Below are 24,730 nucleotides of genomic sequence, written 5' to 3' on the forward strand. Positions count from 1 at the left end.
TTCTAAGAGGCTGTATTTAAAAGTTTGTCTTTCTCGCTGTTTTTTCCTATGCTTTGATTATTAGTAAACTGTACATTATTAAATATACATTATATTATATAGATTTATACATATTTAAAAGAAAGTCAGATTATTTTTTTCTTAAAGTGAACTTTTAGGCAGGTAGTGGCTCACTGTGTTGGTGCCAATGTCAACACACAGAACTGGAGTCGAGTCTTTGGAGTTTAGGATCCGGTAAAAAGCTTTACCTGTCAAACACTGAAACCTGCACAGAAAGAACAGCTGGAAAGGAAAATGTGCACATTAAAGAAATCATTTAGATAAAAAAAGGCATTTTATTGTATCAAATTTTCTCATTTGCAAAACCTTCATTTAATTTACAGTAGCATGATTACACTACATATTTTCTCTCTTGATGAAATGCACAAAGGCTATAAAAAGTACCCACAACAACAATAAACAAAACATAAATAGTCATTCAATCAATTCTATCGATAAAACATGCTCTGTGGAAAATCAGTTTGACACGAAAAATTAGGAGATGGCACAAAGGTAACAAACAATTGCATTGAGTTATAAGGAAAAAAAAGACACGTACGATTTACTTCATTTGGAAAAGGAAAATGTTCTTGCCCCTGTCCTGGGGGTGAAAGGTCACCTGTGGAGTGTCACATGGTACAGTTGTGCCGATGGCGCTCAGGCGTTGGGGTTGTTCCTCATGAGCTCGATGTCTGCTTCCACCATCTCCTTCACCAGAGCCTGTTACAACAACATGGGTGGAAGTACTGCGATTTAAAACACATTAAAACTTGTCTGAGAAATTTTCACACTGAACTGAAAGTATAACAAAGGTGCAATATGTTATTATTATAACTAAAATAATTATTATAAATTGTTAGTCAAATGTAAATATACTTTGTCATATAGATTCGATATTCTAACTATTCTACTGTATTTTGATTAAGATTTCTAATATAGAATTTAGACTGAATAAGAAATGAAACCTTTGATGAAAATGTCTAAGTTATAAGTTATAATAATGCTCATTTAAAATAACTTATGCACAGTACGTGAGTTAAAAGTGAGCATATTTCTCTTCAAAAATGTGTTTTGTTTATTTTGAGAAGTTAGAAAATTTCCATCATGGCATTGTTATTATGCAAAAAGGGCTAGCATTGCGTTGAAATAAATTTAACTGCCAGCAATCATATCCGAGTCAGATTGTATCTATTCCAAGGTAAAGAAATTGGGAACTACTGCCTCCTTTACTACTACAACAAGGATGGCTGTTTTGCATTGTGAAAACAGAAAAGTAAAAAAAAAAAAGAAATAAAACACCACAGCTATTTTTGTTATTTCTGCTATCTTGTACCTTCGGAGTTAATATGCTGAACATTTTTTTCAGTACACACAACATGAAGCTTACACAAGGAATGTCCAAACAAATACATACCTCAAAAGTCACCCGTGGCTTCCAACCGAACTTCTGATACGCTTTGGAGCTGTCCCCTTGAAGAAAGTCCTGCAAAGATGAAACAAATTATGAAAATATGTTCTAGAGAATTAAGATCTGGCAGTCCTGAAGTGTAAAGAAAGACACAATTTTAAAACATCTCTTGGGAATGAGAGAGTTTGGGAGGTCATAGAGTCTCCCTGGCCATCAATCCGCGGAGCCAGCCCCCAGCGCAGATACAGGCCCTCCACCCCCTCTCACCCCCACCTACCCCACCCCGCCCGGTCGCTGCCAGATCTTGATGAATTGTGGGACTCTGGTGGTGCGACCCCTCCTCCTCAGCCCCTCACTCATTTCGCCTCCTGTTGAGTTTTACTTCGAGTTCACGATCCAGAGAGACCAGCTGAGGACCACCAAAGAACCAGAAAAGCAGTACCTCGCAAAAATTTGAGGCTACATGTCGTTTGTATATATATTTGGAGATTTTCTTTAAAGGCGCTGTACCTGATTTTTGATGTCTTAAAAATGTGAAAAAGAAAAAGGAAGGAGTTCATTTTAAACAGTTTGCAGTGGTCCAAAGTTATTCCTTGCTTATCTAATGTAGTCTGAGCATCCTAATTATTCACCACGATGAGTTTAGAAGCGCTTTTCATGTCTTTCAGGGGCCATCACGTAGGCCTGTCATGATAATTACTTTATTGAAGTTATTGTTCAAGATATGAAAGCTGAAACAATATTTTTGGGGTCCATACTTATTGTTTGTACAGTTTCTTTGCACTAGTGAGAAATTTGGGGTAAATTTTTAGTTTTATGATAAGATTAATAAGATAAATTCTATGACTCATTGTACTAAGTACTACTTTTTTTTTTTTTTAAACAATATTGTCAATTTAGTATAGTTTTGTGGTTTAAATCTACTCTATAATGTTGTTGACATTAATTAATTTCAATATTATTGTTGATATTTACAGCAATATATCAAAGTTCAATATTTGTTATCATGACAGGACTACCATCACATTAATGCTAACACCAGCTCCCAAACAGTACTTCCTCAGTTAATAACAGCTTTATATTTTAATGCAAACAGCATGCAGTAATCTCATTTTGTCCATTTTATAGTACATATAGTACTGGGGCAAGACAAAGTTTGCTCAAAAACATGGGGGAAAAAAATCAGGTACAGCAACTTTGTACCTGAAGTGGAATGGTCATGTTTTATCATATCTTATTTTCCTTTCACTTTCAAAGCTGACAGAAAAAAGAACGTTAATCAAAACTTAAAAGTGAATTTGATAAAAATCTTGGTTCATGGTTCACGCTGCCATGCAAGACAAACTGGCTTGACTTGAAATCCCCCTTGAAGTGTGATATATGACTATTGTAAGATATTCCATGATTTAGGCCTTTACACTGCAAAAAGGAATACATAGGTACAGTAAAATGACTCAAATAAAGAACATTTACCTGATTTGAGCAGATTTGAAGTGAAGTGGAGTAAGTATTTACTTCTTGATTCAAACAGCTGAAGATTTAGTTTCTTATTTTAAGTGCAAGAGTTGTTATTTTTCTTATCGTTAGTGTAACAAGATGCAGTTTTGTAATTTAAGTACAAAAAGGCTTGTTCCTTTGGTAGATCATTTTATTTATCATGTGAAATTTACTCATATCAAATTAACATTTTCTTAATTCAAGTCATTTTAACCTGGAAAGATTTTACATCCAGAGGCTTCTTGTCTCGTTTGTAAAAAGTTAAAAAGCATAAACTCTATTTGCAAATGTTTTAAATTTGGTCAATACACTGGCAATACATGATTATTAAATTTTTTTTTATTAACCTTTTAATTTTTTAAAATAATATATAACAGCAATCAAGATCTCCCTATCTTGATTTGGACTCAAATTGCAAAATGTAATACAATGTTTTATGGCTTAAATTCTTTTTTCACATGAACCTATCAACCTATCAACATATCAATATATGCACTATATTATTGCACAACGTTAATACCTTCTTGAAATAAAATGAAAATATCAAAGAGGGATGGAATAATATTTTCATTGCAGTAAAATATATTTGGTATTTAAAAACATGGTGACACTTTAGTTTAGGGATCACATATACAAATATATATACTACACACCAGAAGATGAGGTTTTCATATTTTTTAAGTACAATTCCATCCCATATTATCAATAGAAGAGATGCATTAGTATCTGACACCACTCCTCTTGAAAATGTCTCTTCTTTGTAATCTTATGACAGAGGAACGCTCGGAGGCAGCCGTGGCATAACAGGGGCTTTTGGAGCACAGAGACCCAGAGGTTAGCCTCAATAGATTCCACATAACACATACACTGAACACACACATACAGACAAGTATAGGCCCGACTTCACAGCTTGTATCATAGGACTACTGCTAAAACTTGGTTCAGAAAGAGGTGAGGAGGCGTTTTTAACCAAAGCATGAAAGCAGAATAAACAGCTCTTTTGCATGTGAGAAGCATTGTATTACCTCAATCCATTTTTGGCTCCCCATAGCCTATAACTGGAAACATTTGCAGACTAATTATCCAAAGAAATTAGACATAATTTATCATGGGGCTGAATGCAATTATTATAGGTTGACTTACTCCACAATTACATTAAATAATCCACTTTTGTCATAATTATATTGATTAGAGCTGGTAATGGAGGATGTTCATTTTCAAGCGGGTTGAAAAGGAAACTGCAGAAAACCTTGTCACGAAACGCCTTTCACTACAAGTGTTCATATTTGGGGAGATGTAATGAAGGGGGACTCACGTGGTCCTAACGAAGCTTCGTGATTGGCTGTTTCATACCAAAGATTCGGGTGTGATGAATTGTCGATCTTTTGCTATCTGACTGTAGGAATCTGAAAAATAAATGGGCTGTAAAAATTGGACGAAAGCCTATGTTAGATAAGGCGTTTTCAAAGGTAACATATGTATGAATACATGCATGTATTTAGTGTTTAGTTCACAGTACATGCAGGACAACAAGAGAGTCCACAGACTCACTTAATGTTGATCTATAAATAGCTTACGAGTAAACTGTGAATTTTAATGGGGTATTTTTAAAACTAAAAACATCTGGTAAACTGGGTTATTGCATGTGCAAATAAATATTAAAGATGCAGTTCTAGACTTCATTCAAATTAAATTTGTTCCCCCTATAAAATAATTGTATTTGTTTTGTAATTGCAATCACATGTTACAGTTTAAATGCACTTACACTGAAATGCATGTATAATTATTATTATTTTGTTATATGCTAAATACTTTTTGGCACACGAGAGAATAAGAATGAAGCGTAGTTTTACACATTAAATACTACTACAAGTATAAGAAGTAGTGTTGCCATATAGTGTGTGAATGTAATGGTCATATTGCCTTGTATCCACATTAAATCGTCTATCATCAGTGGTGCGCTGTAAAAGATTCCACTCAGACTGGAAGCCCAACATCTGCTGAAACCTGACTCTGCTCTGCCAAGTCTACGCCTCAGCACACCAGCGCACACTTCATAATCCAGGAAGTTAATCCCAGAGCCTGGCTTCTCTCACCCAGGCTTTGTGCAGGTGACAGACTATCTCACCCTCCCAAATCCCTTTGTAAACCGCCAATGCTCACTGGATACAGGCTGCTAACAAGAGCGCCGTGCGGACAAGTCAAGTCACCCCAAACTGAGCATGTAGCCAATAATTCAACATGAACTGTTAACAGATGGGGGAACAATATAATCTTCATGTGGATCCGATTTGGAACTCGAGCCAGCTTTTTGGCACATCCTGTTTTATGCCGGGCTGTTTAATGCAGTGAGGATGCAAACAAGTTCACCAATGTCAACAGTGGGTAAGGTTAATTTGTTAATGCTTGAATAATGCATGTCATGTGTGAGGATAACAATCTTTTATGTGTCACTTTGAATGACTGATGAATTTCAAATGCAAACAAAAAGTTAAAGGTCCCAGGAAATTATTTGAATACTCAAATGGGATCTAAACGGTCAAGATGAGCTATTCTAGCTTAATTAAAGCTGGGATGTCATTTATAGATGCACAGATATAAGTGTTTGTAGTATAAAACAGTAAATAACATTCAAATTAAAGGTGTGCTATGCATTTTTACAGTGAGGAGGGTGACGTCTCCACAGATGTGACACGCATTTCAGCCTGATGGTGTCACTTGCTTGTCTTCAAGGTAAAGTGGGTAGAGTAGACAAAAATATACTCAAGTAAGTTGCTCAAGCAGAAGTACAAAGTAGCAGTCCAGTGGTACAAAGGTAAGTAAAATGCCGAATTATGGAAAATTTTAAACAAAGCAATAACAACAAGCACATGGCATACCCTGTCCCACAAACATTGCATTTTTACATTTTTACTTGATTCAAAATAATACTCAAGTACAATGTGTTGGTCCAGTGGTACCAAGGTAAGTAAAATGCCATACTGTGGAAATTTCTAAACCCAGCAATAACAATAAGCAGATGGTATACCCTCTCCCAGAAATACTACATTTTTATTTGATTCATTTCAAGCTTCTTTTGCTCTTTACCACTCAGGACATGAAATTACAAACCAAGCTTTGTCTGTTCGGAATGTGGATTATTTTTATTGAGAACTGGTCCAAATCTCCCAAACACAAAGATCGCTAATATTACTCCCTTCATCATAAAGCTGGCAAACTCCACAGCCTTTCGCACTCCCCCTGTCAGCCTTTTCGCTCCAGACACCCGCACCCTAATAAAAACGAGAAACCATAAAAGTAATCCTTGCAAATGTACAAGCCAGCGGGACAAATAGAGTGTGATCATGCTCCATAAAGCACACAGGCAGTAAAAGGCACTCTATGCAAGCATTTGACGCAAAGGAATTCTGCTATCACTGCAAGACCTATCAATAAATCAGACCGCAAACTGGAATTGAACCCCCAACCCCAAACTCAGGTATCCAAAGCACCTCAGTTTAAACACTGAAAAACTGTCCCTAAAAATAATTTATTTTTCCACCCCTCTCCAAACTCAAATGTTCCCAAGAAAGCAGCGTTGCATGCTGGGAGTCTGTGATGTGGTTTTGGACGTCCAGTTAGTAGCATCTCTGGCATTTGTACAGTGGCGTGCATACGAGGGACTTCAAAGTGTCTGAGATAGAGTGGACAGAAAAGGCTGTGAGAGCTTGGGGTCTCCATGTCCCCAGATGTTCCAGACCAGACCGAAATTTGGTGAACTTTGACCTGGCTGAGGTTTAAGTGGACGCTCTCAACTGTGATCTCAAGCTTTTTATACCCATGACGGAGTAGAATGAGGACACAATGGAAAAAGTAGCTCGCGGTTTGACGTCAGTGTTGTAGGAGGAGGCGGAGGGTGCGTCCAGGTGTGGGAGAGTGAGAGAGGGAGGAAGAGATAGACAGAGAAAGAGAAAGGAAGAGAGGTACGCAGATGGGGGTAGCAGTGAAACCGGTCCGGCAATCAATGTGCAAATCTGTCACTGGCAAATTTACAAGGATTCTCTACCAGTATTCTCTCAACACTGGGTGACATTTTGAAGAGTGATATATTGATGAAGAAAAAATAAACAATAAACGACAATAATGAAACTAAATTATGCCACAATACATACAATAACCATAAGGCAGGATTATCCCAGAAACACTGAGCTGTAATAAATTGCAGAATGGGACACTTTAGTAGTTAGTTTATATCTATAATGAGTCAAAAAATTTATTTATTCAACACTCTACAGCTCATATTTTAACATAGTACAGAAAAATACCAAAAACTTCCCCACTAATACAAAAAAAAAAGGTACCAGCGATAAATATTGAGCCCCAAAAACTATTGTTCCATCTATCATATATAATAAGTCAATATTAGTAAGTAAGGGGGTTGTAAGGGTTGACCTGTACCTTGCCCGAGAGGCATCGCCTGCTTGTCTCCATGGAGAAATACAAGTTTAATGTCATACTCTGAAGCATTTCCAGGTAAAGCAACAACATCTCCAAGGAGATAAGCATGTGGCAGGCCCGCAACAGAAAAGTTACACAGTGCCCCTTTGGCTGTTTGCTATTGGCTTGTTTGTGTTTTCAGTTATAAGATCCCATAAAAATGTTCTAATCTGCCTTAGTTTGTTTATTATATGTAGTGCAAATGTAAATAGAGTATAGAATTGTAGCTCCATATTTCATACAAGTGCCAAAAGTCTTGGGGAATACAAATCAACATTTGCCCCTTTCTGTGAGAGTTCAAAGGTCAGGTCCAGTATGTGGTCCATGGAAAACGCAGTGAGAGAGAGTTATAGCTCGGGTTTCCTTCCCTGACTCCCCATGAAGAGCAGCCCTCACACAATGTGCCCACTGACCTCTAAGGGGTGGCCCCGTCACCCTGATGACCGCCGCAAAGCTAGAAAATCTGACAAGGACAATCATCACCTCTTCAAAATCACTAAATGTTAAAAACACAACAATATCAACATTTTACTGTGTAGCAATAATCTTCAAGCATGATAGAAATTCAGTTTTTTTAACTCCAAAACAGTCAACAGTTATTTTTAGATGTATTAAAACAAAAAAGGTGTTTGTTTTTTTTAAATGTTGGTTGCACTGAAATGAACTGTTTATTTAGTGCCCCACAATTTTTTGGGCTATGGCTCCTCAACAGAACAGATTTTAATCTTGTAAAACACACAACAATATTAAGATCATTGATACAACAATGTCTTGACAACATTAGGCCTATCAGATAATTTGAAATTGTTGTTTTGGCAATCTAGAAAATTGAGTAATAATACCAAAAAAATATACACATACACATTTGTTAAAAAAAATAAAAAAAGAGCTCAAACTTGCACTGCGATCTCAAAAAAGTCATATGTGTGCATGTTTATATTTTGTTTTATATTTTCTTAATTACTTTATTATTATATTATAATACTTGGACCTCAACCAAAATGATGTACAGTTGTGCTGTAGCATTTCAGACAGATTGCAAAATATTATCTAATTATTTTAATAGGGATAATCTAATAAAATGTCCAAATATTATTCTTATTTTTTAATGTGGCCCACCTCAATTGCCACTACTGTACTATAAAAAGCTCAAAAAGCCACGTCTTCCTCCAGCCATCATTAGCTGTCTATCTCTGGCCTGCCGCGTTGATTACTCTCCATCAGCGCTCATTAAAATTCCTGGGGGAGCTCAGTGATAAATATTTACCCGTTTGAGGACACACTCCACACACTCCACACACTCCACACGCTGAGGAGGAGTCAAGGGCCCCAAGCTCCAGCAGCACAAACACAGCATAGAGCAGGGAGCTGTGGACATGGGAGCCACTTCATCTCAAGATATCCGCCAATTTATGAGCCTAACTGATCCTGTGTTTTGTTTCGGAGTGTACTGTGTGTCACAGGATAGAAGGAAAACTATGTGGAAATGACTGCTGCTTGGAATATACTTTTAATTTTTAGCGTATCTCTGCTATTGCGTTTAACAGAGACAGAGACAAATCCATGGACTTAGAATAAAATTTTAAATTAAAGGGCATATTGCACTATTTAAAAAAAAAAAAAATCTGTTATAATGTTGTTTCCCCAAACCTGGAGTTGTTTTGGTTTCACATGTTTAACATACAAAACCTGCATATTTAGGCTGAGCTCTTCTCTCAAACTGAAAACACATCCACTTTGTGATGTCATGTGATAATACAGGAAATGCTCCAAGTGTTTTTAAACTCCATACACCTTTCACTAGAATCATTTGGATAATTTCAGAGAAGAAATTTCCAGTCTCTACTAAACAAAAGGTAAAAGGTAGATGTTAACTTAAAAACTACCGCTTCATGACATCACAAGGTGGAACAGACCATTTTGAGCTTTGGAGATGTAGACAAACTAATAATGCAGTGTTACTCAAACTTGCAAAAGAAATAAAACACAACTCCAGAAGGCAATAGCATTCTGACATGGCTTAAAGCTCACAAGAGTCAATTTTGTTTAATATAGAATCTTTAATGTATAAAAAATGGAAGTTATTTGAAGAGATTGTTGAGTGAATTTTAAATGTGTGGATTCAGTTGTCAACATCAGAGTGAGAGAAACATAAAAAAGGCTTTGTGTGTTGTTTTTTCCAGCCTGTTATAGTTGTGACCCTTATAACTACTGTTCCACCAATCTACCACACAGCACCTCTCTCCCTTGCTTCCTATAACCGAGGACGGGAAATACATTTGAATTTGTGCAGTCAGCAAAAAGGCACAAACCCAAAGTGGGACGTTTCGGGAGGGGCCATCTTGTGGAGAGGTTAAGGTGGCTGTGGGTTTTACAGGGGTTACACTAAAGCTGATCAGTACACGTGTATGTTTAGTCTCTATATATTTGAGGGTATAATATCATATGTTGTAGCAGTCATGCCCTGAGTGTGAATTTCTATCAGCAGTGATGGTTTCATGTTTCACCAGACTTCAAAGCTAATCTGGCACTTCTAAACAATATTCTTCTAACATTCTTTACAATCCGATAAATGGAGCCAGAATGAACAGAAGGTGTTATCCAGGCTTAGTCTGATTGTTGTGTAATTATGGAAGAAAAAAGACCTGTCTGGGCCTTGGCTCCGGAAAAATGCATTAGGGACTATGCAGGGGAAAATGGTGAATGAATGGTAAACTAATTCCTGTATTTATATGTTTGAGTTTAGTTCAGTTTATTTATTTTTTTGGCAAAGCACATTGAAATATGCAAAATGTAAACGTGTAAAGCATTAGGAGCTGTTCTTTGTTGTTATTTTATTTCTCAAAAACATGTGGGCCTGCAACTGAACCTTGAGGTACTCCTTCGGCATTTGAAAAGTTTGTCTTTTAACACATTAAAGTATTTCAAGTGTCCTAATGAGTATAAACTAAATATATATCAACATTTATAATATGGAAATTGCTGTTCTGGAGAATTTGAAAATTACAGTGAGTATATTGTCAATAATTAAACTAATTATTTAAATATTAATCAAGCCTGCAAAATGACTTTATAAAAATCCCTCATTTGTCTAGTGGTGGCTGATAGTAGAAAATGTTTCAAAGGTAGTCATCTGCACACATTTTTAAATCCAAAGTCATATTATTCTAAACAATTAATTAAAGAACATGCAGTGTTATCTCTCAAATAAGGGTATAAGGTGATATATCTGCACACTAAAAAAAGAAAAAGAAATGTAGCTACCAATATTGCCCACCCCTCATGATGCAACTGAGGAAGATCACAACAAACCTACAAGTGTAACATAGCTAACATGGCAGTCACCCACTTTGAAAACCATTATCATTCAATTGCATTGAGCTCTTTTAGTGCAGTGAGTACAGTAGGAGTGCACAGGTTTACAGAGGAGATATATGGGCCCTAATCTGCCTCTGGCTCAGCTCTCTGCAGTATTGGGGTTAGCTGAGGTGGTTCCAAGCAGGGCTTCTGCCTCACACACTATTTATTAGTCTCCTGCTCCTAGTGTCTTTTTCACTTGGTCTGTAAAATATTTGACATGAGCTTTCAAATTATTGTAGATTTCCCTATTAAATACAGAGATGTCCTTGTCATGGTCTATTAGTTTAATATCGAGCCACGAAAGTAACTTGACTCAAAGATGAAATATACCTTTTTCTGATAAAGGATCAGTCACCTGCTTTTCTCCATGGAGATCTTATTGCTTTGCCTGAAATGTTTCACAATATAATTAAACTAATCCATCTTGCATATGTTCAATTATATAGATTTACTGCTCTAAAATTCAGAGCAGAGTTGCCTCTCCATAGATCTGGCCTATAACTTGGCAAGGTGGCATCATCGGTCTCCCTGGAGATAGATATTTTAAATGGCATACTTGTGATTCTGAGGACCCCCTTGAAAACAAGATAGTGAGACATCTCAAGGGGCTTTTCGTTCAAACAAATAAATTAAAATCTATGGAACATTCTCTTGGAAAAGCAATAACATATTCATGGTGTCGGCCCCTCCAAAAAAGACTCGTAATTTTATCCATCAGGTAAACTTCCGCTCATATCCGCAGTGAGCACTAAACATGGTTAGTATAATTAAAGCATTTTCTCATGCAGTATTGTTCTATAAGCTGCCACACTGGTGAGAAACAGGGGCAGGATAGATGTGTTTAGGGTTGGATGACATAAAGGACAAGGGCCATCCTCCTATAGGAACATCTCCTCCGCACCAGTGTTTCCTCTGAGCCACATTCCTGCTGTTATCAGTCCAATAATCTGCCGCTCTCATCGTGCCCAAACAGGGAGAGCCAAAAGTCACTCCTCCACTGCGCGCTCTTGCACCACTCTTTCTCCTGTCTGTAGCAGCTGATGAAGGCGATAAGGTCTCAGGAAAGCAGCCAGAAGTCTGCCGACCAGAACGGGATCAGTGCACAGAGCATGCTCCAAAACGGCAACTGTTAACAGAATCTATATTTGAGCACTTTATAGGCTACGAGGCTGTGCAATTAATCAAATGTATAATTGGGATTTCAAGTATTATTCCATTACAAACTTGTTGTAATCAAAAATAATTAATTACCTTCAGTTTATGTGTCACAAAACTGGGAGCAAAGCCACTCATCTAATTTATAAAAACACTGAAACAAAAGTGTCAAAAAACAGTTACTTTTAAATCATTACATTTATCATTACATTTATCGTTACATCATCATTACATTTATCATTACATCATCATTACGGTCTGTTTTCTCTACAGGTACATTTTGACAGTCATCATTATTCAATTTTTATTTATTTTTTTTACCATAAGCCCTTCATACTTATTAAGGCTCAAACTATAAAGTTTGGCAACAAGAACAACAGCTCTCAAACAGTATATATAAATTGTATTTTAACGATTTGAAAAATTTTAATATCAACTATTTTGTTTGTAATACGGAACAGGCAACAATGGCTTTTAAATAAAATAAATAAATTAACTTGCAGCGTAATATTCCAGACAAAAAAACAAACACTAAAGTGGTTATTTGTACAGTGCATTCCCCTTTTGTACAATAATAAAGACTTAACCAAGACATTCACTACATGTTTTCAAATACAGCCTTTAAACCATCAGCAAAAACTTGGAAATACAAAACTTTAAAGACGCACTTGTCTAGAACATTACAGAGTATAGATTAATCCTGTCTATTACAAAGGAGACAAGCAAGTTACAGCACTACCCTACATTACAATTAAAATCTGTGGAGAGTGCCGCCCCTATTCACAGAAGGACTTAATGTATTTATGAGCAATGGAAACACCCATAATGATTAAATGCTAGGTGGATATGTTTAATGTCATACCATGGAACATTCCAGTTAAAGCAATAATGTCTCCATTTCCAAATAGGTATAGCGGACCTCCACTAAAAAAACTGCGCAGTGCACCTTTAATGTTGGATTTCTTTGTCCATCTTTACATGTGTAACTTTTTTTTGGTTAGGGGTCTGCCACCTGCTTGTTTCTATGGATGTCATTGCTCTGCTTAGAATGTTACACAGTATGACATTAAACAGCTCTACTTTACATTTATTCAATTAGTAGTTGTTTTATAGTAAAAAAAAAAAACAGACATTCTGTGAGTAGAGTCGCCTTTCCACAGATCTGACCTGTAACTTGGTTTGGTCTCCATGAAGATAGAAAGGTTTAATAACATACTGTGAAACATTCCAGACAAAGCAATAGCATCTTCACTGAAAAGAGGATTTGACAGACCCTCCACCAGAAAAGTTACTCAATACATCTTTAACAAACTAAGTAACATAGTAATTATATGTTACAGAACACTTTCTCTAAATCGGGTTGTGCATAACAATACCAAATGTATCTTGATAATGGATTTACAAGTGAGCCCTAATGCCTGCATGAAATATAGAGGGGAGAAGTAATGTGACAGGGCGGCTTTAGGGTTACGGGAATGTGGGGGCTTCTCAGTTCAACAACCTTGTGCAGAAGAAATGACATATGAGAGCGCAAAGACCAGGGCAAGAGCAGGGCTAGAATTAATTACCCAATCAAGATAACCAGCCGGGGAAAGCCATTAGACAGGTCAGTGTACAATTAACCCCTGGATCCAAACTCTAAACACACGCGGAGAGGAGGGAGTGGTGCGAAACTATCAAACAGCTGTCAGCATCAGGCACTATAGAGACTTTTGCTGACTGTACATGAGGCTGCCATGACTCTGAGAGAAAATGGGATTGCAGTTAGATTTGTAATGTATGTTTTCAAATTAAGGTTCAGGTTCAAGGTTGACTGTGTACTTTTTTTTTTTTTTTAAAGCATCCAGGAGCTTTAGTAACATCTTAGAGAAGGTGGAAATATGGACCACTAACTAATGGACAAAAAATTATTGCGAATTATGGTGTGATTTTCTTATTACAAATGACAAAGTTTCAATCTCCAATTCAAGTCAGTGTCATTTAACGCAGATCCAACCAACATTACTTTTGTCTCTCAATTAAGAAGACCCCAGATGATTATTGACAATATGATACTATTGGAACTATATTACTGATTACTATTTGATTAATTGCGCTGCCTTAAATATATGAATCTAATATTTTTCAGAAAGACATATGGAGAGATCACCAGGTTAAAGTTACTTAATTGTTTCCAGAGAACATTCTACTACCTAATAATTGGAGATTTCGCAATTTGATAATTATGACCATTTAAATCACAATACTTACAAAAATGGAAAAGAATTATTCAATCAAAATGGCACAGTTTCAGATTTTTCTAAATACTATTTTATTTGTAAACATTCTGCATATATATCCTGAAGCATTCAGTCACCAGATCTCAACCCTTATTTGTTTGTATGTGTTTTAAAAATCTGATTGTACTAATTTCAATCAAACTAAAAATAATAAAATAATTGTTAATTGCACCCCTACTGTCTATGTCTTCCATTTTTTCTCATTTCCTGTATTGTGTTATTCCTTGGGGTGGGGGGTGGGGGTGGGGGTGCATAGTGGTGGGCTCTGTACCTGTCCTGTAGCAGAATCCCTGTAAGAGCAGGCTTGTTTACAGTGGGATATTGAGTGAGTCGGGGGCTTGAGCTGAGTGGAGTCGGATGCGGTTCACACATTCCACCAGAGACTCAGATTACACTTCAGGAAACACCGGCTACACACACACACGCAGACATACATACACTTGTGGAGACTGACGGGGCTGATTTATGCTCCTAAACGCACACACTTTCAGACACACACAGAAGGTAAAATCTCGGCCCAAGCACTCCTCCATCCCTCACTCACTTTCCTCCTTTCCTTCCTCCCTGCCTTTCCTGTCACTGGACTCTTGGCTCGGCTTCAGTTTGTTGCTTATATAATAAAGACTGGTGTGAGGAGAAAGTGGTCGTCAGTCACCAGTAATAATTATCTTCTGGCATTAACGCATTTTTAAAGGTGCACTAACCTTTCTGGTCTCCACCCCCTGCTTGTCTCCATAAAGAAGTGGACTAAGGAGTGTGACATCATTCCTAGTGTTTGACTCCAGTCAAATGAGGCTCATGGGGATGGCAGTTATATTGGCAAATTTGGAGCCAGTTTCATGTTAGGAATAGGAATTTATTCACAAACAAAATAGTGAAAAAACAAACAAAAACAAAATGCAAAAAATTAGGATTATGTAGCTTGGTTTAATTAATAAACATTTTAAGACCAAAATGATGAGGCTCACTGCAGCAGAGGGGTGACAATTTTTCTGTGTAAAATCAATTGGAAACAGAGTCGATGGAGGCAGAAGCGCTCCTATGCACACTTCCTATTTGGATCATGACATGTCTTAGAATATTCCACAGTGACAATCAACGTATCAATCTCCATGGGACAAGAACATGACAGAAAAAGAAAAAAGCTACAGGTCAAACTTGTGGAGAGGCAAGCCAACTCACACTAAGAATGTGTGTTTTTGAGCATTAAATAAATTTAAGATAAGTCTGATGTCATACTATGGAAAATACCAGACAAAGCAATAACACCTCCATGGAGAGAGCAGGTGGAGGACCTCTCCAAAGAAAGATTGCATAATGCACCTTGACTTTTCCTTTCCATGATCACAATTTAAAATAATTTCTTTCCAAGTGATCCATTAAATTAAAACATTTCCAAACATTGACAAAATATACAGTAAAGAAAGATTAGTTCACTAAATGGGCAATAGAGAGATCAGCTAGTCCATGTATTATGAAAAATCTAACATATTCAGAATAACAATAACACTGCAAAAAACATGACATTAACATGGCGTAACCTGGAGAACAAAATCAGGAGCGTTGCAACGGAGTAGAGGAGATCTGCAGCTAGGGCCTGATGGTTTGTGTGGTCCCAGGCAACACAGAGGGCTGAGTCTAGTGATGCAGACTAAAACTGATGTATGCTTAAGTTGTCTGCATTTCCATTCCCCAAGCCATTATAAAACATCTTCAACTGTCAAAACACAAAATGACTTCATTAATAAAGCCGATGCTGCTGCAGTTCAGGGGAGCACTGCTGAGTTCACGGTGGAGGCCTCGGTCTGAACCCGGTCCCAGATCCTCCCCTTGTCTCCTAAAGCACTCCTCAGCCTGACAAACCGGCGGCCATGTTCCCTGCTCAGCACAGAATTATGGGTAATGAAGGCCAGCTGGGATTAGGGGGCAAAGACACAAGCTGACATAACTCACCCTTTTCTCGCGCACCCTGTCAACAGCACCCCCCTCCTCTACATGTGTCCCCCCACTCTCTCCTCCCTGTCTGGCAGATTTCTCTCCGCACTAACTAAGGCTGGCTGATTGTGGAGGAATTCTGTCCCACAATTCTTTGCGCTGTATCTACATTTCAGACATAGGCCAAAGTATAACTCACTTCCAAAAAAAATACTTCAACAATACTTCATCTATCTGTGCTGCTAGTTTTGCACTGTTGTTCTGTCCATATTGTATATTTTCTATTTAAAGGTCTTATACTTTCCATGTATTTGAATAAAATTGGACTTGTCCCAGTAGATATACTGCATAAGCAGCTCTTAGGTCAAAATGAGCTACGTGTGCTGTCTGTAGCTAAAAGAATTTTATTGTACTGATAATAAGAAAGTGTGTTAGCATGCTACTTATTTTTAGCTTTACTGTGAGGCAAAACTCAGCAATGATCTCTGAGAGTAGCAGAAGATGTTTATAAACTCATTAAAAGGATCATGTGCTGTGATTGCCCTGCCTGACAAAATAGCACAGATTGAAACATTAAAAAAAACAAACTGTAATTTTAAGAAAGTATATTCATTTTCATACACATTCGGAACAACTGATGCAACAGTAATTTCATGCGCAAAGCATTCTGGGTCGATGACGTCACAAGGTTGTTGTCTTCTGTCGTCGGGTTCAACTTGTTCTTAAACTCAGTTTTACTAACACCATTGTTAATTGGTATAATGCCACACTGCGTGATTTAAACCTGGTTTTATCCTGGCTCATCCTGGTTTTGACACTGACAGAAAACTGAGCTCCTTACAACAAACACTCTCCATCTGTTAGCATTGGCAAGCACATGTTGTACAGGCTCCATTAATGACCAGCTCTCTCTTCCTCACCTCTCGTCTTCATGTTCATCATTAACAGTATTGTCCGCCGAGTTGTCCTCCAAACTTGATGTGCGCTCAGGTTCAAAGTGAAAAAGGTGAACAGAAGCCATGTTAATCTTGCAGAGACTCTTCATCAACAAACACGGCAAATCCGAGCAACCATTTGACAACATTACCCTGAATGCTTTGCAACGTAAACAAATATGGTAAACTACTAGTGATCGTATTTTCTCTTTTATATTTAAAAAACCCTACAAAATAACCAGTTTTTTTTTGGTATTATATATTTATAACTGACATCAACGTTAATCATATAAGACCAGCATGTCAGAGTAGCCAGGGATCCTTTTAAGGTGAATAATTGGGATGCTGAGAATAAGTGAGAACTAACTTTGGAACACTGCCATCCAACTGAAAAGAACTAGTTCTATTTTCCATGTTTTTCAAACAGTAAAAATCAGGTACAGTGTCTTAAAGATGATTTCTGCCTAAAACATATTGTGTGCACCCATTTTTTTGTATTTTATCATAGTTTATATTTCCTATTATTTGCTGATTTGTTGCACCATATCACCAAAGCAAATGTCAGTGAATGTTTGTGAATTTTACGCACTGATAATGGCAATAAAACATAATGTGAAGAGTTATGGTAATACTCTGAAGATATACCCATCAATCAATCCTCTGGCATTGCTGTACAAATAGAGACAAAGCATAGTAAATAGAGAGTACAACAGTCATAATACTGGAGAGGTGCCGAGAGCCTGCAGCAGAGGTTGAGACACAACCTTCATGCGGTGTGTTCCAGCCTTAATAACAACCTGTAGAGCTCCGCCTGTCACTGTTTTATCAATGCGTCTTTATACTGGCTCTTGAGTGCGTCTTGCGCCTGCAGCCATGTCTGTGTTCCTCTCCGGGAGCAGTACCGGGTCAGCTTGTGGGTTGGACTGCTGAGGGGCCCAGGGTGGTTCCGCTCTGACGGTAGGAGGAAACTCTTTCAGGAAATACCAGACTGCCAGACACACACAATCCACAATCTCCCCTCTCATTCTCCTATACAGCAGTGGATGAAAACTGCAGCTTCTCTGCGATTTGAGATCTGACATTACAAGGAAGTTTATTATCTCAGGTATGGGTGCATGCGCTATTGCACAACCCAGTGTTTGGCACAGCATTATGTTTTATAGACTCAATTACAGCTGGCTTTAATGAGTGAATTCTATTAAACTATAAATCACATAGAACACAGTTAACATCTTCACTTAGTCAGGTCCACCCAGGTGTTTCCCAAAGGTAGTGAGTGGGAGACACCCAAATAGAGTGACTTAAACATTTCACATTAACAAACCTAATCATGCCATTGAAAGTTATAACACACAGAATGTACTTTTAAAATCCAGACAGGTTTCTTGTGACTAAGGTTGGAATGAGAACCTGTATTAAGGTTAAAAGTCATGGCACTGACAGAGCTTATTTATTTAACTGAGTTTGTGGAGTACTTCTCATAGCCTTCAGTGTATGAATTGCTTATTTTTGTTCATCATATATGCCTGTCAAACCACAGATAATGTAAAAAATTACTTTAAGTATGTATCTGCCATGTATTCTAGTAAGCATAATTACTATAGACTACTTCTTTTTGTTTCAGTTCTGATACCGATATTGATACTGTGATAAGTATTTGCTGATAACCGATACTAACCAATACCAATGTAAGAATGGAAAATGGCACTTAAAATACTGTTAACTTATTACACAAGAGATCCAATTATGTTACATAACCATTATTTATCCTTCAAATAACTACTGAACAGCTTTGTATAAATGTAAGTTCAGATGTCCTAGGCCAGCCTGTAATAGCCTTATTAAAGACCCAACCAGGATATTGGCTGAACCAATATCATGGAACCTATATGTGATTCAGAAAATTCTTCAGTATCAGTACTGATATCCAATACCAGTATCAGCTTCAGTGCATCCCTACTACTTGTTTAAATGATAATTGATGATAATTGTGATAAGCCCAAATCTTTGCACAGTAATAGGAAGTGTTAGGAAGTCCCTTGTTTGTGTTAAGTATTATAAAGATAAACAGCTCATATCAAACTGTCATACCGTGATATTTTTGGTCACGTTTATTATAAATGTCATACCATACCATCCCTATTATGACGTAACAGGTTGAGGACCTGATGCGTGCATGGACTAACCAGCGATTTGGCCATTGTTAGCACACTGTTCATAAGATAAGATACCTATCATTATCCGGTTCATAGTAAGGTCTATACAGGTACACTAAGCCTTCTAGTGATTTTAGTAGTTACATTTCCTCTTAAGATGTGATAAGTGTCAAGTCATTGGCGCTTAAAGCTGATGCATGCAGCTAAACTAAAACTACTAAAATGTAAAATTTGTAACTATTATAAATGATTCAAATCATTGCCAAAATTTTCAAATCCAACTAAAATTCCAGGAATGAAGAAACAAATTTTCAACAAAAGGTTTAAACAGTATATGCTTCAAATGTAAAAGAAAAGCACATTTCAGCTAACATTTAATAACTTTGGTTGTCAATTCACATTCACATTCACATTTGTTCAGTCCCAAACTTAGGTGACCACAGGAAGTTCTAATCAGCGGTCCGCCGTGTCTACCTTCCCGTTCCCTCTGTGACCCCCACCAGAGCGTTTCCCTCCTTCCACAATAGAGATACCAAGATCACATTACCAACACTGAAGGTCAAAGTTCAATCCCATTTTTCAGTGCTCCCTGCTCACAGCTCCTTTCTTAAGGTTACAGCCTCCTGTCTCCTAAATTCACATCAGTTCACGCGTGTCGAGGGAGTGGTATCCGTCCGAAAGTCTTCTAAAACTCCACTGCTTTGTTTGAAGGACACTAGTGTGATCTCCCCGGACACACGCACAAAGAAGTGGACATGGGGAAAAACATGCTGGTGCATTGTGGTATTGTGTAGTGCACATTAGATCACTAAACCTTAGACTTAAAAGTGTCAGAAGTATCAGATGACTGGGGGTAGGGCACTGAAATAAAGGTTAGAGCTGTGCGATATAAAAAACAAAAAACAAAACACAAAACAATACTCAGTTATTACTTTTTTGTTTGTTTGTTTTTATGATGATTATTTTTAATTTATTTATTTAAAGGTGCCCTGCATAACTTGTGAGGTCGGGGTCCGCTATTATAGAGATCCAATTGCTTTGCCTGTAATGTTTCACAATATGGTATTGAACTTATATAAGATGCAATTATTCAATTATGAGTATGAGGATTATTGTAAACTGGCCTGGTGGGGTCTCCTGCATGTTTCTATAGAGACTGAAAGGTTTAATGCCATATTTTGAAATTTTGGAGCTAAAGTAATAACATCTCATCATCATCATCATCATCATCTCATCATATGATCATGGAGACAATTGGTGGGCCCTCTACCAGAAAAGTTACACAATGCATTTTTAAAACAAATAAAAGTTTCTTCAAAATTAATTTCCTGAACATAAAACAAGACAGACTTTCAACACAGAACAGTCAAATGTCTTTTAAAGTCTGAACTCTCTCAAAGTCTAAACAAACCAAACCACACCTTTTACAGACACAGGATTGGCGGTGGAATTCAATTAAAAAGGCCTGAGCTTATTATTGACAACTATTCAAATTTGATTAACTGCACAGAGCTTTGGATGACTGGTAATTCAATATGAGGAATACAATTTTGACTGACTTTCTGGTATACTGCCCAGCCATCACTACAAACAATAGAGAGAAATATATCAAATAAAAGCTTCAGTACTCAAGAAAAACCACACCCTCACCTGACACTTGACATGGGTATGTGAATTCATTATATTCAAGCAGCTAAAGGACATTTTGTAATCTTTTAAACTCATCTCAAGGGACTGATTGACACTGACAGGCGTACAGCACAGGATTAAGTTGGAGGAAGTTGATAATTGATACTACCATTAGCAATAATTGAAATTTCTGGGTGCCATTAGTCCAGGAATGTAGAGTACATTTAAAAGCTTTAATAAAAAACTCTGAATACTACTTCCTGTATCACAAAGCATCGCAGAGTGTTTTCTGTTTCAGAGAAGAACTTGGCCTAAATGTGCAGTATTTGTGTGTTAAACATGTGTGAATGAAACAATACACAACTCCTGCTGTGTTTTGAATAGAATAAAACATTATAAGACAGATCAGAAAATAGCATAATATGGGCCCTTTAAATAGAAAGCGAAAACCATGTTTTTTGGTACTTGGAGCTTGTCCCTATTTGCTCCAGTTTGACAGGTGTAATGGCCAAGTTAAGACACATTTCACCCATCAGTTGAAAAGCGAGACCAGCAGAGACTGCTTTAACAGTCCATCATTTTCCACAGAAGCTCCCTATGACCTCTTCAGACTGCATTTCCAGGTAAGGGAAAGTGAATGGCTTAACTGTGAACCATCTCTGAGCGGGACACTCAATTCTCTGTAATGTACGGAAACCTTTTAAAATAACGCTAATATTTCATGCTTCCTTTGTGTGAAAGTCCCGTGTGCTTTTGCCAGACTTCTCTCCATACTCCACGCTGATAGGGCCGTTTCAAGTGTCAGGAGTCGTAAATTCAGGCCCGCGCAGCTCAACAAAGCTTGTTCAATGGATAAATCACGTTACTCATAAAAAGCCATTTGCTTCTTTATGTCTGTCTGGTGTTCAAACATTCACCTCGATCCATCAACCCAGCAAACCAGAGCCCCGCTTACCTCACAGTCCCCTTATCGGATTGGGCTAGGAAGAATCTGAAGAATCCCAGAACTTGGACATGGTAAAGTACAACACAGACACACACTGCTTTTTGAAACACTTGCTAATTTCTGGCGAGTGGCGTGCATAAATCGATCACAGATGTTGGCACGAACTACTGTTGCAGGGGAGCGAGAGAGGAATATAAAACACTAATCGACTTTCAAGTGCAAACCAAGGACGATGTTAACATGATAATAAAATCCTACACAGATCCCAGTTTTTACAGTGAGTTACAAGAGTATTGTCCCCACCCAGTGGAATAAGCTACATTTGCTAACTCAGCGCTTCTCCTTCCAAGCCGTTGTGGTTCATATAGAGGTCTAAGCTGCCGGGCCATGAGATGAAGCACCTCCACAGAGCCAGGGATACTCTGGCTGACACTAGCCCACTGCCAGAAACATAACGCAGGATAATAATAGCAGCTCATTCCTATCCTGCAGAGGCAGATGGGGCTCAGGACTGTCCAGAGACGAGATTTAAGTGAAGAACTGACGAATGACAGTAAATACCTCAGTCTACGACCCTTTAAGAAATCTCATCTATAAGGGCAGGCTCATGTGCAGTATTTAACGGGGCACTATCTTGGCAAGCCTAATCCTGTAAATTATATGCTTAAAGGAGATAGAAATGTAGTTTATTATTTATTGCTATGCTTTAACTTTTAAAGTGGGGTTTGAAAGTTCTCACCTTGTCCAAACACAGTCTGCTAAAACATCTGACATGGAATGGTTCAACAGTGATACAGGCAGCAACAGTAGCTCTGCTTTCTGGAAGGTTGCAGTTTAAAGCAACTTCTGTGCCTTCAGTTCCGTTTCACTATAGCTTCATAAGAGGTAATCACAACAATCTTTTTCACCATGTTTAAATGCTCGCCAGGACCTTGTCCAATGTCAGTGCTTCGGTCTGCTATGTTAAAGTGAAAGTAGAATCTACCGGATCTTGCAGAGGAGACCAAGTCACTAGCAAGAAGCACCATTCCTAGAAAGCGATAACTATCAAATGTGTAACGGAAATTTAAAAAAAGAAATCGCTTATATGTCAGTATGAGGCAGCTTTTTTTATTAACAATCATACAGTTATAGCTGTAAATGATTAGTGCCAATACTGAATTACCCATTGCACCTGAACATCTTATAGCCCCTTATTTACATCTATTTGTTTCTTTAACCATTTAGATGTAAACGGGGACAAGAGCGGTCTGACCGGTTTTGTGGCAAAGATGATTATTTGAGTTTGGTTGTTTAATGGACAGTTAATGCATGTGAATGCAATGAATCACTCGAATCATGACAGACTGACCAAACAGTTGAATGAGTGGGCGAAAGTGCCTGTGTTTGTGTGTAGAGTTTAGTGTAAAATCCCTCAGTCGTCCAGGTCAATTTGTCAACTGGACAAAAGTTTGTTTTTGTCAAATACGTTTCACAGCTCCTCCAAGTTGCTTCTTCAGTTCTGGTCATAATACTGGTGGACACTTCCTTATATCTGTCTGAAGGAAGGAGCTAACTACACTGAAAATAAGTGTGTTACTACTACAGAGTAGTTTCAGTGTAGTTAGCTCCTCCCTTCAGGAAGATATAAGGAAGTGTCCAGCATTCTGATCAGAAATGAAAAAGCAGCTTGGATAAGTTGTGAAAAATATTCGACCAAAATAAACTTTTGTCCAGTTGACAAATTGATTTTCTCCTTTTGCCAGTGTAGAGTTACATTAAACTGAGATTCACAATAGGATGAATTTTTCAAAACAGCATAGCAGGGATCAGAGTCAATGTTTATCATCGACCTGCTCTTGTGTTCATTTTATAATGGCACATTTGTCAGTGTTTAGAGAGGTTGTTCGCGCACTTACCACTGCCACAGTGCCATCAATAATGCCTTCAATTGTGCTACCTAAATCCAGACTATTATTAAACCATGAAGATTAAAACTGGTTTCATGAACAACAATAACAGGTTAAGGCACATTTGGCACTGCCCTCTATTGTGAACACAAAACTAAATCAGTCACAGAGAAAGAATGAATGACAACACAAGACTGTGAGATAAATTGTTCAAATACGGTAAACTAAGAGTACATATATGAATAATATAGTTATATTATGTAGTATTATATGCACTTTATCAAGCACTTTAGTCATGTAAATCTAATGAACAATGATATGTTCATGTTATATATACCTCTGCTTTATAATATTGTGTCATACGTACATTTTTATCTAATAGTTGCTGATTGCACATGAGTCAGATGCTAAAACTGTATTTGGTTGTACTGTACTTGTACAAGTGCAATGACAATAAATCTGAATATTATTTCACATGTTATTATAATTATACTGTAGTAGGCCAACTATGTGCCCTCCAGACGACCTCACCTTCTGAACTTGAACTGTGCACAGATGAAATTGCAGGTGAGGAAAAAGCAGTCTAAGCCTATCATTAAACTAATTCTGTGATTCCTCGTCATGCTTTTCCCATTTCTCCCACAATGCACTTGACAGCTATGTAATTTTCAGAGACAGATCCACAACATAAGAACATTTGCTGCCTTGACTGACAATGATATTCTCAGATGGTGGGTTCACTGACATGTCGTATTTTTTAAAACCAAAATCAGGGTGTGCCTTTTAGCAACCTTAATCCAAAGAGGTATTGAAGCATAGTGAAATTGATCAAATGTCTGTGGGTTGTGAAGACAGTAAGCAAATATACTAGTATTAAAAAAACATGTCAAATTTCATTGATAGGAGTTTGAACAAAACACGCCACTGTTAAAGTCTTCATTGGGGTTTCATAAGTTACTGGCGACAAGAGGTCATAATGTCAACAACACATTTATCTGCATTTAGGGACCATGTCTGTTTTTCTCA

At 37.5% G+C, this 24,730-nt stretch overlaps 1 protein-coding gene across 1 annotated transcript in view; it reads right to left on the reverse strand.

Moving 5' to 3' along the window:
* Nucleotides 1–315: 315 nt before the first annotated feature.
* gmds (GDP-mannose 4,6-dehydratase) overlaps nucleotides 316–24,730 on the reverse strand; it is a 142,218-nt gene continuing 117,803 nt past the window's right edge. Inside the window, exons 10-11 of the mRNA XM_055165114.1 lie at nucleotides 1,454–1,522; nucleotides 316–759 (exon numbers count right to left, since the gene is read on the reverse strand). Of these exons, the coding sequence (XP_055021089.1) occupies nucleotides 697–759; nucleotides 1,454–1,522 (132 nt within the window). The 3' untranslated portion in view covers nucleotides 316–696. The remainder of the gene's footprint in view (nucleotides 760–1,453; nucleotides 1,523–24,730) is intronic.

The sequence above is a fragment of the Boleophthalmus pectinirostris genome, unplaced genomic scaffold, assembly GCF_026225935.1.
Source record: "Boleophthalmus pectinirostris isolate CB_2022bp ecotype Guang Dong unplaced genomic scaffold, ASM2622593v1 HiC_scaffold_7, whole genome shotgun sequence".
Lineage (NCBI taxonomy): Eukaryota > Metazoa > Chordata > Actinopteri > Gobiiformes > Gobiidae > Boleophthalmus > Boleophthalmus pectinirostris.